We start from the raw sequence: 15,734 nt of genomic DNA, 5'->3' as shown, positions 1-15,734 counted from the left end.
AAAAAGGAAATATTAACAAAACGCAACCGAATAGGAAAATGTTTGTACCAACATGTTTTTCTTATGTGGTTACACATCAATAAGTAGCTAATTCCGGAAATGTGGCCCACCTACAAACGGAAATAGTTGAGTTGTTCTGCACAATACATTATCCGGTGCTAAAGTTGCTTATGAGTACGATAATATATCGCGTGATTGTTTGCATTTCATACAAGTTTTATGCAGTTAATAACAATTATTCTGGGAATGGAAAAAAAATTCTTTACTCTTGGTATTCTTAAGACACCAAAGGATGATTATAATTTCAAAAGATTTTTTTTTAAATTCCGAATCGGATCTGTGGTAAACTGGAAAACTGTGGAAAATTGTGGTAAATCCATTATCGAATTACTGAAATAGGAAAAAAGTTTTTAAAAAAATGGAATGGATTTTTTTCCCGTAAAAGGCTGAATTTCATTGACATCATTTTAATATCATGAAAAAAGTGAGTGGAGTTTACCACCCTTCCACATGAAAATAAAAAATAAATGAAAATTTCATAATTGGTTGGCGGTTAATGTTACAATGTTTTTATTATAATATTTGAGCGGTTCATTTTCAATTGATTTATGTGATTTTTTTTCGTTTCTGTTTTTTTTTTATTTAAATAAGGTTATTTAATTGTGTCAAGGTCATTAACGAGGGGAAAAAAAATGTTTTTTTTTACTCTCGTTGAAACCTCAACAATAGTACAACCAACGAAATTGTCTTAGAAACATTTTCCAATTCGAATCTGTTTTTCGGTTATTTAACCTAGAAATTAAATTCATTTAATGGACTTTGGTCTCGAAGTACTAGATTTATTTAATAATTTTAAATAGTCGAATGTAGTGCTCCGAGCAACATGTACGTCACTATTCTAAGTAATTTCTAAATCTAGTACTTCAAATTCTAAGAAACGTTTTTTTGTAAGTAATTGGTTAAAAATAGAAAAGTCTTTAACTACTCTGTTAGGTGTTGTTTATCATTTCAATGAGTATGTCAATTCCCGTCTTGAACTCGAACTCTATTGCTATTCTTTAAAGTGTTATCAAGAGAAGAAAATCATCCTAAGCTCAGTTTTACAAATGTAATCAATGTAGTGTGGGTCTAAAATCTTCTAAATTTCTTTGATTTGTCACCCCCCCAAACTATGCGAATAAAATGTATTCCGCACAATAAACTAATTAAACGAAACTATTAATTGAAAATTCTTGAAAGTTTTCATTTCCAATATCGATGGATATATGTACAGACAACACAATGTAACGGAACTAAATCGAAGTCACAATTTATGTTTTCTTCCGAAAAAGGACATCGTTATTTCTGATATTGTTACGTATTACGTAAATTTATTGGCATCATCTAGTGTCTACATTAAAACAACAACACTAACATCTGAATGTGTTCCGTACTATACAACAATAATATACCCAAAATTCTCTTCCGACATAAGAAAACCGAATCACTAACTTTAAATTAGAAGTAATACTTGACTAGCCATAGAGCTCTTAGGCAATTTATCCTCACACTGATATGAACTTCATTACATTTTCATGCTTGATTTACAACTTTAATAGTTTTAAATAGTTGACTATTTAGAACGTTGATTTGTTTTACATTGCAAATATGTGAGAGGGTGTTCCCACCCGCATGGAATTACGTTTCGCAGAGGATCTTCGGTTGAATTGTAAAGTGGAATTTCATAGCAAACAATCGCAAAGGGGATTTGAGAGACCATCATTCGATCGTTGTTTTTTCTGTCAAATGATCAACATTAGATGTCATTTTCATAACCGCACAGACTCAATAAACTCCATATGCATGTTGAATGAAATAAATTAATTAAAAGTTAACATTCCGTAGCAGCTGTGAAGAGGCGCTTCACTGCTTCAGCGTCGTTGTTCTTTCACCCCAACTCTTATTGAATTGAATTGAATTGAATTTATTTCCACCGCCAAAGACTGGCTGAATAATCTGATACATTTACATAAATACAAACATAGTTTAACTAATACTATCATACAACAAATCTGTACAAACAATCACAGCAGATTAATACCTAATTTATCAATAATCACACTTTTAAAAGACAGTCTATTATTACACTTCGTCACTTCCGTTTTATGTTCATTAATGAGCCTAATTAGACGAACTAAAGTCTGATTAGTTAAGTACATATTGGAATACCTTGGCTCGATCAATAGTTGCATCGTAGACTCTCTAAAATTGTAAGCACTTTGGACGTTTCGAACAAATCTTGGTGATATCAAATCGTCGATAATATTACGTTTGTAAATGTCGAAGGCGAGCATTGCATCTGCAACAGTACGTCGTTTTTCCAAACTTTGTAGCTTCAGTTGTTTGCATCGATCTTCATACGGTGCAAGTCTGTATGTTGTCGCGTTGCTTCGGCTTTCCAATAAGTAGATTACGAACTGCTTCTGTACGGATTCGATATCGTCTTTGTATACTTGTGCTGCTGGGTTCCAAATGGGCGATGCGAACTCAAGCCTCGACCGAACGTATGCCACATAGAGTATTCGCTGCGTTTCTTTCGTAAAATTGCCATTTGAAAAGTGTTTTATGCAGCCAATTGTCTGGCGACACTTCATTGTCATCTGTTCGATGTGACTACCCGGATGAAACCATCTATTAACCAATACGCCCAAATCGCTCGTTTCCTCGACTCTGCTGATGATCTTATCGCCCATTGTATAATCGGCACGGATGAAACGATGGTTCGTGTCGATATAAACTGAATATGTAGCATTTTTCCTCGTTGAAGAATAGACGGTTCGCTGTATTCCAGTTTACTACATTGTCGATGTCGCGCTGCATTTTACGTGTGTCGTAGTGGTCAGAAATTATGGACGCCAATTTAATATCATCCGCAAACAGTAGAGTATTCGCGAATTCCACTGAGTCAACAATGTCATTTATGAACACAATAAACATAAGCGGTCCGAGTGAACTCCCAGGCGGTACTCCTGATGGTGACTCATAGCATCTTGATTTGGAATTGCCAATTTGAACGTAATTGGTCCTACCAACCAAATATTGACAAATCCATCGTGCAGTTTTCTTACCGATTCCAAATCTAGCTAACTTGATAATTAACAACAAAATTACTAACTTATCGAATGCCGTCTTGTAGTCGCCGTAGAATATGTCAAGCTGTGCTAAACGTTCAAAAGCGGCATGTGCCAGTATAGACAACCCTAGCAGATTCGTGACAACTGATCTTTTGTCTCTGAAACCATGTTGTGCACTTTTCAATTGAGGCTGGATCTTTTCACTGACTTTACGTTTCATGGCAATTTCGTGGATTTTAAGAAGCAGCGTTTGAATGGCAACGACTCTGTAGTTCGTAACGTTAGCTTTGTCACCAACAGACTCAATAAACTCCATATGCATGTTGAATGAAATAAATTAATTAAAAGTTAACATTCCGTAGCAGCTGTGAAGAGGCGCTTCACTGCTTCAGCGTCGTTGTTCTTTCACCCCAACTCTTATTCTATTTAACAATAATACTTCTATTCCCTGCGACTAAGGCCTCAATATGCATCTATAGTCTACGTTTATAAAACACAAAATTATAAGGTGACCCTTAACGTTAATAATGGCTTGCACACCTGGTGATATATGGCATTTTAAAATGTAATTTCGAACTATGAAGAAGAGGAAAAACATTAAATATAAATGAATATTTCAATTAGTTTAGTCATTTTCTTTGGTATGCCTCATTTTATGTTCATCAATTCAGAGGTTGCTTGCATGTGCGTTGCATAGCATTTTCGGTTGTATATGGCGAATTGTTGGTAGGTTAAACAGATGAATGCAAGACATTCCCTTTGAATGCATATCACACGTTATGCTAGATGTTGCCGATAAATGTAATAATGACGAATTCATTGTTGGTTGAGGCGATTTCAAAGTAAATCATTTTCCAGAAATTTACTAATTTTGCTAAGCAATAGAAATTTTGAGGTGCATGTAACGCCACTGTCTCTATAAACTTAGTGTTACCGTCAACATACGTGTCTTTTTGTTAGCTCAGATGAAAATGAAATATTCAATTTGCCGAAATGAGCAACCTAAAATTCTATTGTTTTAGGACGTGATATTGCTAGTTTCGACGAAAAACGAGTGCGTTTCTAGAACTTACAGGTTTTCTTGTCCTTCTTTGTCCTATTTTTCGGTACTACTATCATTAATGCCGAAATTGATACAGCGAAAAATCTGATAAAATATTTCCTGCACGGCATTAAATGTGACTGAAATGTGAACGATAACGATGTTGTGCAATAACAAAGAAAAACATTTTGCCAGATCAAACTAACGCATCGAATCACAAATTTTAAATTACAACTACCGAGAGCACTAGCCACAAAAACAGATTAATTAAAATTCATTAATTAATGGAAACTCTACAGCCTACGGTATTGCTAGAAAAAAAACCACATTTGTATTCTGTATTTAATGCATTACTTCCTACTTGACTACTATGAAGGATGTAATAATTGATCGAAAGTACTTGATACTCCTTTGAAAGCATCGGGTAATTACTAAATTATTGAAGCCATAATCAATTCCAGAAACTCGTATGCAAACACCTAGAACATTTCTAATCCCCGTAACTCATACATGTAACAGCAATGCACAAACAACCAACCGAACAAATAAAAATGTTGTAATTGGAAAATTTTTCGTGGAAAGTTTTCATTTCAGTACGTAAGTACTATCGAGCTTCAACAACTTTTCATGAAATGCATCGGTAATAAATTTTCAAAATTACATTTATTATTTCACAGTGGTCCAAACGAAGTGAAATTGTTATTTGCCAGAGCTGTGGTTCAGACAATAACAATTGCAAATATTTTTCGTTGTTATTCCCCATATGAAAAGAGATGAAATAGAAACAAAAACGTTTGTTGCCGGTCAAATAAGATCAGGTTCCCTTATGGTCGAAACATATTTTAATTTCAACCATCTTTCCTTGCTATTATAATTACTCCCGAAAAAAGAGATATGACTAAAGAAACAAAGTATTTACGCATCCATAAAGCGGGAACATTTAATTCGTGGAAACAACAAAAAAAGAGTTCCGATCTCACAGTCGATTTTTGTTTGTTAATGTGACGACGTATATAATACAATGCATGCTAGTCAACAGTTTACCGCAAAAATATTCTTACTTTACATTTCACATGCATACGTTTAATATTCCCATAATGTTCCCGTAAAAAAAGCCAAACCGAAATAAAATGTTTCGGTTGCCTGCTTACGCCCAACGTCTGTTGTTGTAGAATGGATCTCTAAAAATGTCTATTCGTTTGCTCATTTACCATTCTGGTGCACAGAGCTGATAACAGTGCAACAACGTTTTCAGACATAAAACTAACCCCATCGTTTTAAGTACAAAATCATGAGATACATTTATCATTGTTTGTGTTATTTTACAGTTTTAATTTTCCAAATATATTTGTAGAATGAAGCGATTTTTAACATTTTTAATTAAGAAACGAGGTAAAATGTAAAAAAAAAGATTTTACAGAAGTAACAAGTTTTTGTTGTTGCTGATGTAGATACAAACACCGACAACAAATAAGTAAATTCTTGTAAGCGGAAAATGTAAAAATTAAAATTCATCTCTAATTCCGGTAATTAATATACCGAGTCAAAGTACCGTGAATTTCCTTAAAATTGTTCATTCATCTAATCCGTTACGTTGAAACGAAACTAAAACATTGGGGAGTAGATGGATTTGAGCTGTAAAAAATTTGTACAACAAATGTGTCCTAGTGTTTCATTGTGGAACCTACGAATTTCCGAATTTTTTTAGAATTCTTTCAGCATAAGGTTAAGTTTACACGAGAAAAATAATAATTTTTTTCTGATTGCATTAGAATAACAATGAAAACCGACGACGTCTGAATAAAATTGCAGATTTGCTCATGACTGTGGAATTATTACTGTAGTCATTTAGATATGAAGGGAGTAGGGACGAAAAGTTCAGTTTTTATGTAAAAATTGTCGAAAACAAAGTCAATAATCGCACGAATAAATGTGACTTTTCATTTTTATTCCGACCTTAGAGCACAATGTAAAACAAAAGGAAATAAAAAGTACTTCATGGGGTCTCGTGTGATAATTACACATCTAGAGCCTAATAAAGTACTTTGCACTAGATGTCATAATAGTTATTTTCCTAACGCATGCTGAAAGGCTTTTTAGCGTATGAGAGGTTTTCATCACGAGCCGGAGGTGAGTTATGGAATCTAATTCGTAAAGTTTTTCAGCAGAAGTTAGGAACAATGTTCTACCTAAATGACGTTGGAAATGCGCGACGAAGTGGTGATATTTTAAAACTAGTTCGAGGACCGACTTCCTCATATTGACAAGCATTTTTTAACAGAGAAACTAATATTTTTCTTATAATTTTAGATCATGAGATCAGTTAAACATAGTAAATTTCTTCATTCCTGTTTGTAAAGTTTGCTTTAAAATTTAAATAGAGAAAAATTAAACAAAAATTGGTGTGCTACAGAACGAGTTTGCTGATGGAGAATGACCATCAAAATTCCTTTAACAATTTCATGTTTGTATGAATGTACAAATCTTTAAAAAAAAAAACGGCACAACGTATCGGATTACAAGAATGACCAAGGTAAATTGCCAACAAGACCATGTTAGGATATTTTTTTGTTTGTTAACGAAAAGAAATAGAAACCCTACATGCTTCAAGTTCACTGACCCGTGATGGTTATTGTCAAAATTTTGAAAAAAGTAAAATAAGTGACAGCTGACAGAAGTTTCTCATAATAATTGTTTGGTTGTTTTCGATTCCAATTATTTGAAATAGAAAATGAGTTGTCGTAAAATTAATAAGCAAAACATCATAATTTGTAACCAAATGTTCAAATGTTCGAATATTCGAATTATGAAATATAGCCAACGTAAATAAATCCATCTTTATAATCCAGCTGACAGGTATAATAACACACCCTCTTAAACACCGAATAACAAAGTAAAAAAATAAATAAATAAATGTTAAAATGTTAAACTTACGTACGTATATATATTCTTATGCTCATTATGTATCTATATTTATTCCTTTTATTCTAAATCGGCACTTAACCCCCCGCAACCATAAAATAACATTTGTACACTTGAGGTTTATACTATCTCCTTACACACAAAAAGCAAATCGTCTTTAAACCGTTTATTACATAATAGAACATAATGCTAAAAGCTAAACGATGCATAAGATTGGGGTAAGAAAATGTTAAGAAACTGTTTGAGTGTATATTTAAGGCACTTGTTGATTCCCCCTCGGGGAAAAATTTATAGGAATATATTTATTGTAAGTCGGATGTGTTATTTACGTTGGGAAGGCACTTGTTTGGTTTTACAAGTAGTAAATATTTGAAGATGTAGATAATGCTGACATATCAATCATAAACATTTTTTTATTCGACAAATTTACAGTGATTCAGTGATACATGATAGAAATGGCTAGTCATCTGTTGTCGACAACCACCACGAAAATAAGAGATTAGCTCTGGTCAATGTTTACTTATATACATGGTATAGCTAAACTAAGGAAGTAACAGATTTGTTATCAAACACGAAGCGATACTTGAAACGAAACAAGTACCAGATGGAATAGTGATACGTTTACCGTTTTTAGACAATTGCCTTTGATGTGGCTGAGGAATAAGAGTCCGGCCAAACGTGAAATGTTTTTTTTAAATAAAAGTTTTTTTGAAGTGTCGTACGTAAGTTGAACGGTTTTATCGTAGGCTATGTACGATTATGATGTAGTGAATGCAATTTTCAATTGTAATGCCAAAAAATCTCTTTTATCACTGCGTATGGTGCAAGATTAAATTTCGTAAATCAACTAATTTTTTTGGAAATTTTCTGATTTTGCATCTTTATCGATATGATGAAACCGGTAAGATGAATCTATTCCGTTTTTCGTCATTGGTATCAACATCCTAATATGTCGTTTTATCGCAAAAGAAAGACATTTCCATTTTCCTTCAATTCACCGACTTATTTCTTCAAGTCCACATCTACTTAGTAAAATCCGATTAAATGTATTAAATTTACGAGTAAAAAATCTTTCCAAAATGTTTGGTGATTTAATCAACACTCGGCTGTATCTCCCGCTGGCATTTTTCTTCATTCAAAAAAAAGAGGAAGTGCAAATATTTGCGCCTTAGAAAACGAATCATTTATTTTTTGAAGAAAAGAAATGGTGTTTTCGACTTGAATGCTCAGGGAATATAAAGGGTTACGTTTCTTTGTAAACCTTAAACAAAAGAGGTGAAAGTTCCATTTTAAGATTATTTTGACATTTAATTTTGTTTTTTCATTTTTCTTCTTCGTGTAATTCACATCGAGGATTTTTATTTTTGTTTCAAAATATATTTTGCATTTTATTTAATTGGTTTTGTTATTCATTATTTTTCTAGTTGTATTTGCTACACATGCTACAGAAATGTATTTATGCAAATTGCGTTGAGTGATGAAGTTCTTGATGTTTTTATTTTTTTGTATTTATATATCATTCATATATACCATACAAAAATGACAAATAATTGTACGCTAGTTCTATAATTATTTTCTATTTTATACAGCATTAACATTGTAGAACCAAAAACTCTTTAAACTAACTTGTTCGCTAAACCATAACGCAACACGGGACTTAACAAACAATTGATTTGTATCGCGACGGAATTATTGTAAAAAAATTGTTTAAAAAATAAGTTTATCTACATAAAACTTCCTCATATCCGGTTTTTTGTGTCTCGCTAAAAATCAGGTAATTCTCTTTTAAAAATTTTTTCTGTGTTGTGACCTATTGTTTATTTATTGAGCAATGCTTCAGGTCATTACGATGTTGAAGGCATAACATTAATTTATTATTGTAGAATTTTTTCAAAAAATAAATTATAATATGCTTGGACAGTAGTTCCGGTTGCGTTTTAAAGTTTTTTTTTTCATTAACTCATTGTATCAACATCAGCTTGAATACAGCAAGGTAAATAACTCATTCAATATACTGAGACGTCAATATAGCAAAGATAATTAGTGCTCATAGAAGCACAGAGCAATGATTTGATTATACACAAATTGTGAAAAGATATCAACAATGGAAGAATAAATTTATGTAAATTGAATCAGAAATGTTACAGGTCTTCCTGTATGTTCCATAAAATTTTTTTTTTTTTTTTTGAAGATATCCGATTGAAAAGCTTTATCCGAAAAACAGGCAACTAAGGAATGATACGACAACACGATAATCTTTTCAGAACATCTAATCATCAGATATCTATGAATACTGTTGAGCTCTGATGTTCTCTTACACATGGTATAGGAAAATGCATTTTAAAACTGATACAGTAAACCATCACACACTAGACAATATTTTTAACAAAAAATGGAACAGATTTAATGTTACTTTCGCTTTAGTTTGACGAGTCCTCACTAGCAACTTTTTAGTGCCAACAACTGAATCACGCCTCAAAGTATGCAAATAATATGTAAGGAACGTTTAGCGCGATATCTGGCCTGAATGTAGGCTAGATTATATACGAATTCATCATATTTGAGTTACGTCATAGGTTACACCGTTGCACAACAACTACCTAAGCTCTATCGTTTGAGTAAAAACTTTAGGACGTTACCCACGCGAGTATCAAAAATTCTATATGGAATTTGTTTGACACTGGAATCAAATCCGGTATGATTTTGGTAGAAGACTGGTACGTAACCACCGAGCTATCCTGTCCTAAAAAATAGCGCAGCTAACTTGCCCGGTTTGAGAAGGTCCTAAACGTACCTAAATCCATCCACGACAATTTAATTAATTTTCGTTGTTAAATTGACTTGTGCTCTGCGCGCTCTACGTCCTCAATTAAACAAGATTTTATTTTTTTCAATTGGCACATGCCACAACACTCCACTAAACCATGTACAAAGATCAATTAATCAAAAGAATACCTTTTCTACGCATCAAATACATATCCATACAATGCCCATGGCATGCTAATAATGTCGCGGAGACACGATTGACAGACTTTGCATCGGTCAACAGTGAATCCTTCCGGTAATAGCATGTTTTTTTATAGCAGACATACCGATTTCTATTTTTTTTTACAGAAAAAAAAGAAAATTACACATTTAACGAAGCCATATAGCACGTGGATATAATCACAAAATAATTACTTACTATTTGGATCTATAATGTGGGATGGAATCTTCTTCATACACAGTTTAATAATTTGATTAGTTTTGTTGTGTATGTAAAATCATTCAATGAAACACATTTGGAATGTGTAGAAATTTTATACGGTTTGTTTGTTGAATTGTAAAGATATTTTGTATCGGCATTTATGTTAAATGTTCGCCAGTTTTCATTATTCGTTTTAATGATTCAATAAATGTTTGCCTGCATTGATAAAATGTTTTATCATCTAAAAAAAAAGTTGTCTGATTTCTGCAACGAAAATGGTATGTTGTCTCCACCTCAGCAACTAGCTGATAAGCCCATATACGTTATGTTTACTGTATAAATGTATAAATAGAATCCATTGAAAATCTCTTATAAATAAAGATGTATAAGCACCTAACATAAAATAAGCACACGAACGATATCATCCAATCTTTTTCTACAAAAAAAAATATTTTTTTCTCTATTTAAATGCATGGTTGAGTGCTCGCGTACCGCGGATTGGATTTTGCAAAATTATTCCCCACCTAATAGATATCTTTCAATGGCCGAATGATAGTTATGTAAACGAGGCGGAAATGGGTGGTAGCGTGAAGATAGACGAGGCGGTAAATTGATCTCGAGATTCTGTTGTAAGAGTGTTGTGTATTTTGTAGGTATTGCATACAATATTGTTGCTGTTTATGTTTTACATTGAGTATATAAAATAAAAGAGAATCCGAATCAATACAAAATGAACATTTTATTTTATACAATTTTGATTTGTATAAATGAAAAAAAAAGTTCGGATGTGGTGAGTGCATAATTTTTTATATATTTCAAACATCGAGTTGGAAACTTTTATTAATATTACTGAAAAATGGAAAACGGCAACTGATTTACTTATAAGATGCAAACTTACTTGAAATATGTTCAGCTTATCAATGAATTGAAAATGTTTCATAAAATTTATGAGAAGCCATTTTTCAAAAAATAATCAAAAAGACAGGCAACTGTACAGCATCAAAATATGTAGACCCGTTGAAGGTTCCAGTCTTCATGGATTGAATGAAAACTAAGAACTATTGAGTCATTCACCGCCAACACTTAGCGACATATAATTAAAACCTAACAATTAGAACACTTTTCCAGCCGTAGGTAGTTTTTCTGAGAGTTTAGAGTCTGAAATGGACCCAAAGTGATGTGATCTAGCTTTAAGTCGAATATCATTTCATTATCAATCTGAGAATAAATGGAAATCACAAAATCATCTCGTTTGCAAAAACTGATCAGCTGTAACCGCCGCTTGTCTTATTGTATAGATAAATGTAAGAAAATGAAATCTAATCGAACGCTATGTGAATTGTGTTGAACACTTACCATGCATAAACCATCATCATCATATCGCCAATAAGACATTATTACGAAAGCTATTGAAATTGAACATTTATAATCGAAACGAAATCAATTTCAACTTTGGAAATATTTCAAAACGAACTCTCAATAAATATCCCTCCCACAGATATAAACGGATATTTCCACGATATTCCTTCCTATCAATACATATAGAATAGATATATGGATATATTACGACAATGAAACTCCCATGCATTGGAAAATCTTCTTCGTCTTTCCGTATTGTGCAAAGTTTCACATATATATTTCAAAATTATAATATTTACTAAAGTGTTAAGTTGTCGACAAAAAGAAAATTGCATAGTTCTAATTCCGTTGTTATATTTCGTATTTTATCATGGAAAATCGAGCACGCAAACAATCATTAGTTGAGTATTTGATGTTCACATTGGAAAATAGATTGAATTTACTTTTAGACAAAAATGATTTCCATATTTCTGACGTTGAAGCATTTACAGTGGTTAAAATATGCTTCAATTGTGAATCGATTCGCAACAAATATAATACGAAACTTTCGATTATTTCTTCTTTTTTTATAAAATGGAAATTACTTTTTTGAAAGTTTGCTGAAGGCTCAAACTCAACTTAACTCGTTTTAAGTAAAACAGAAGATTCGAAGAAAGAATTTTAATTTAGAGCTTCCGATAGATTTGGAATCTAATAGACAATTAAGAAAGAACGAATTGCGACAGTAAATCAACATCAAGTGTAAAAAGTGTCCATAGACATTATTAACAAATGATTTTTTTTTTATGAATGTTGGAAGCTGTTAAATAAAATGAGAAACGAAATATTTTGTTCAACTCTTCAATTTCAAATATTTATTTACCGAAAACTGAAAAAAGCAAAAACAAAAAATTGTTCGCTGTAGAACTCGACCGACACAATGTGTGATCAACCGATACAAAATAAAATTTTAATTCAACGATTCATCCCGAAAAAATTTTTACAAACATTTTTTCAACTACAAAATTCAGCATAGCAATGGCAATCAATACACGAATAAATTCCACTATAATTTATGGCATAAACCTCCAACTAATAATTCAACGATACCGGTGAAAATTTCGAAAATCAGCAGTTGAAATTATTATCGTGAAAATTTTATGTTTTTTTTTAAACTAAAATTTGGTAAGTTTATTCAAACAGGGACAGTTTTGCCTATTACTCATTATTCGCATTTTTATTTTTAATTTTATATCGTTTAAACGCACACGAAAAACATGAACCAATAGGAAAACAAAAAAACGTTTGAAAGGATAAAACTGTCGCTCTATATTAATTTTAATTAAATTAATGTTTCGGTAAATTCTTTTTAGATTTTTAAAGTGAACTGCTGAATATAGTGTACATATACACTTATGTAAAGTTTAAATAAAATTTCATTGCTCTTCGCTTTTGACAAAAATATTTTTTCGCAAATAAACTTACCTGACAGTGATGCTAATCGTAAAGTAAAAATATGATGTGTATGGCGTTGTCTGAAATGGAAATTAAAATTAAAAGTTAAACGAAATTCTCAAAACAAAAATTGAATCAAATGGCATTTTAGCTGTGGGAAGATAGAGGCAAAATAATGTCAGCGCACGTTGATGGTATAGCTCAAAAATTTTTTTATATTTTTCTCATTCAATTTATGAGTCATATGAATGTGAATGATGATTTATTGGAATGAGCAAAAATTAAGCATAAAAGAGATCTCGTTCGAAAAATCATTGTGAAAAAGTCTCAATTCAACTGATTGAGAATGGCCTAATTCAAGTACTGAACATTCGACAAACGTCAAAAAGACTTAATGCCGATAAAAATGAGAACTCATATCCATAAACCTAGGTGAAAATATTGAACTGAGCACAAATTCTAAACAGTCATAGTTAATATGGGTGTAAAAACTTTTCAGTGTCAAAGTCAAACTATATAATGCCGATAGCACACTTCTATAGTAAACCGATACTGTAGGTAAATGTCCCTTTGAAACAATGGTAGTGCCTGCATTTGCAAACTATCACTTTTACTATAATATAGATCAAAAGTACACGTACCCATATAGCGGCAACAATTGTGGTTAGTTTAGATTATTAATTGGTGCGTTATATATTGAGCACTATAATATAGTCGTTAGAGATACACAAAATGCTATATGTGCAATTACATTCAAATATGTACCTAACTGAGAACACTCAGCCATACACAAACATAACCGATAATATTTAATTGAATGGTGTGATTTGGGTTGGTTCTTGTCATATTCTCTGTATATTGTTATTATAAGCCCGTTTTCCGAGTCACAGATACATGGATAATCGGGGCTCTAATACGTATGAATGGAATTGCACGTGGACTGTGTAAATAATCACAATTTGGCAATTAGTAATGAAGTGTTTCCTGAGCGAATAATGTGTAACTAAACACTTTGTGAATTAGTTCACTCGGTGGCGATAATATTGACTTGTTGAAAATTATCATATTACAATAACCATATACACGCCTTTCCATTTCAACTACACAATAAACACAAGTGATTATTAACATTAGAGACGAGAAATGGTCCACCGGGAATCGACTATATCTTTTACGAAAAAGAAAACATCTTTGGATATTTAAAAAAAAATGAAACCAGATTACAGTATTAAAAGAAAAATAGAGTTCTGTTGGTCCAGCCGCAGTTACATACTTCATAAATTTTGTTTGCACACCACAAAAATCTGCCAAATTTTTATTTATGAAAAGATTCGACTACAAAAGAAAACGACAGTAAAACATTTCACTTCGCAACGATCCCACTCATCAACCATACAATGACTATAACATACCATAAGACTTTTCGTTATCTACGGATTGAAAATAATATTTTTCATGTTTTTAATTAGCATGGGTTTTGAGTTTATCTTAACTGAAACTGTGCACAAAAAGAAGTAAAAACAATATTCTGTCGTTCTTATCAAAACGCCCACATATTTCTTAAGTCTGGAATTGTATGTGTAATTCCCCAAGGAGAAAATACAACGGGCATGTCGATAAATAAGTGGAAAAACTCAATTTGTTATTTTTACTTGTTATTTGAACAGAATATAGTTTCTACTTTCAACTGTCTGTTTATTATAATTCTCAATTGAATGTGCCGTGTGTGGCGATCTTATCAATTTTTTTCTTATGTAACAAACTTTGTTTTGGTTGTTTTTGCTTTTACTGATCAACGAATTTGATGAGGAAACATGGTTACATGTCATCAACGTCCATACAAAACATAAACTTTTCCATTGTCAGTAACAAATTTGTCCAGAAAAAATCTATGTAAACAAAAGTGTTCACCAATTATTCTTATTTTACCACAATATAATGATTCAACGAAAAAGCTTCGGATTTGCTGTATAATCTGATTCTATGCAACACTATATTAAACCGTATTACGAAGGGAAAATAGTATGTATAAACTCCACATATATATATACCGTATATACACTCACATATAGACATTCAGGAGAAGATAACTTAATTCAATGTAAAGAACACACAGAAAATAGAAGGGAAAACCGAGTATATTTTCTTATAAGGAGTAATACAACGTGACGCGACATCTACTTTTTGCTAGATAAAACATTTAAAAAAAGAGAATGAAAAGCTTCATGTATTTCAATATTTTGTAAGTTTTCGATTTCTGCTTCTTCTTTTTAAACAAAATAATAGAATAATTAAATCAAATTTTCGATATTAGAATATTTTGATAGGAAATCGTCAGTCATTGAATAAGACCTAGGCTTTTTTAATTATAAATCGGAAATATAGTCGAAACGATTTCGTATTTTCACACTTTCGGTGATATGAATTCACTTTCATTTTCTCAATACTTGTCGCTTGAAATTGAAATTGATATTGGTATTTGTCCGGTTCCAATAAGATAAATCATAACATAACAAAATATTGTCTCAGTCAACATATTTCTTTATACAATCAATTTGGTTGGCTGTGGCTTTATGTCTACATGATGGCGATTCAAATAGTCAAATTGTTTTGGGTGTATGGTTTTGTTGTCAATTTTATGTTTTACTTCAAATAATGTATTTTTGTCAGAAAATAT

General features: G+C 31.8%; 2 protein-coding genes across 11 annotated transcripts in view; both read right to left on the bottom strand.

Annotated features, from left to right (window-relative positions):
- Positions 1 to 15,734, bottom strand: part of LOC119070413 (homeobox protein prospero) — a 90,086-nt gene that overhangs the window by 49,994 nt on the left and 24,358 nt on the right. For all 10 annotated transcript variants that reach the window (XM_037174744.1, XM_037174746.1, XM_037174753.1 and 7 more), the window contains one exon: positions 13,088 to 13,137. The gene's annotated coding sequence lies outside the window, so the exon portion shown is untranslated. The remainder of the gene's footprint in view (positions 1 to 13,087; positions 13,138 to 15,734) is intronic.
- Positions 77 to 3,435, bottom strand: LOC119070318. The gene is made up of 3 exons (XM_037174587.1): positions 2,865 to 3,435; positions 2,209 to 2,776; positions 77 to 110 (listed from the first exon to the last, which is right to left on the bottom strand). Exons 1-3 carry the CDS (start codon positions 3,433 to 3,435, stop codon positions 77 to 79), a joined length of 1,173 nt encoding a protein of 390 aa, XP_037030482.1.

This window comes from Bradysia coprophila (genome assembly GCF_014529535.1).
Source record: "Bradysia coprophila strain Holo2 chromosome X unlocalized genomic scaffold, BU_Bcop_v1 contig_79, whole genome shotgun sequence".
Taxonomy (NCBI): domain Eukaryota; kingdom Metazoa; phylum Arthropoda; class Insecta; order Diptera; family Sciaridae; genus Bradysia; species Bradysia coprophila.
This window is presented reverse-complemented; position numbering and strand designations above follow the sequence as displayed.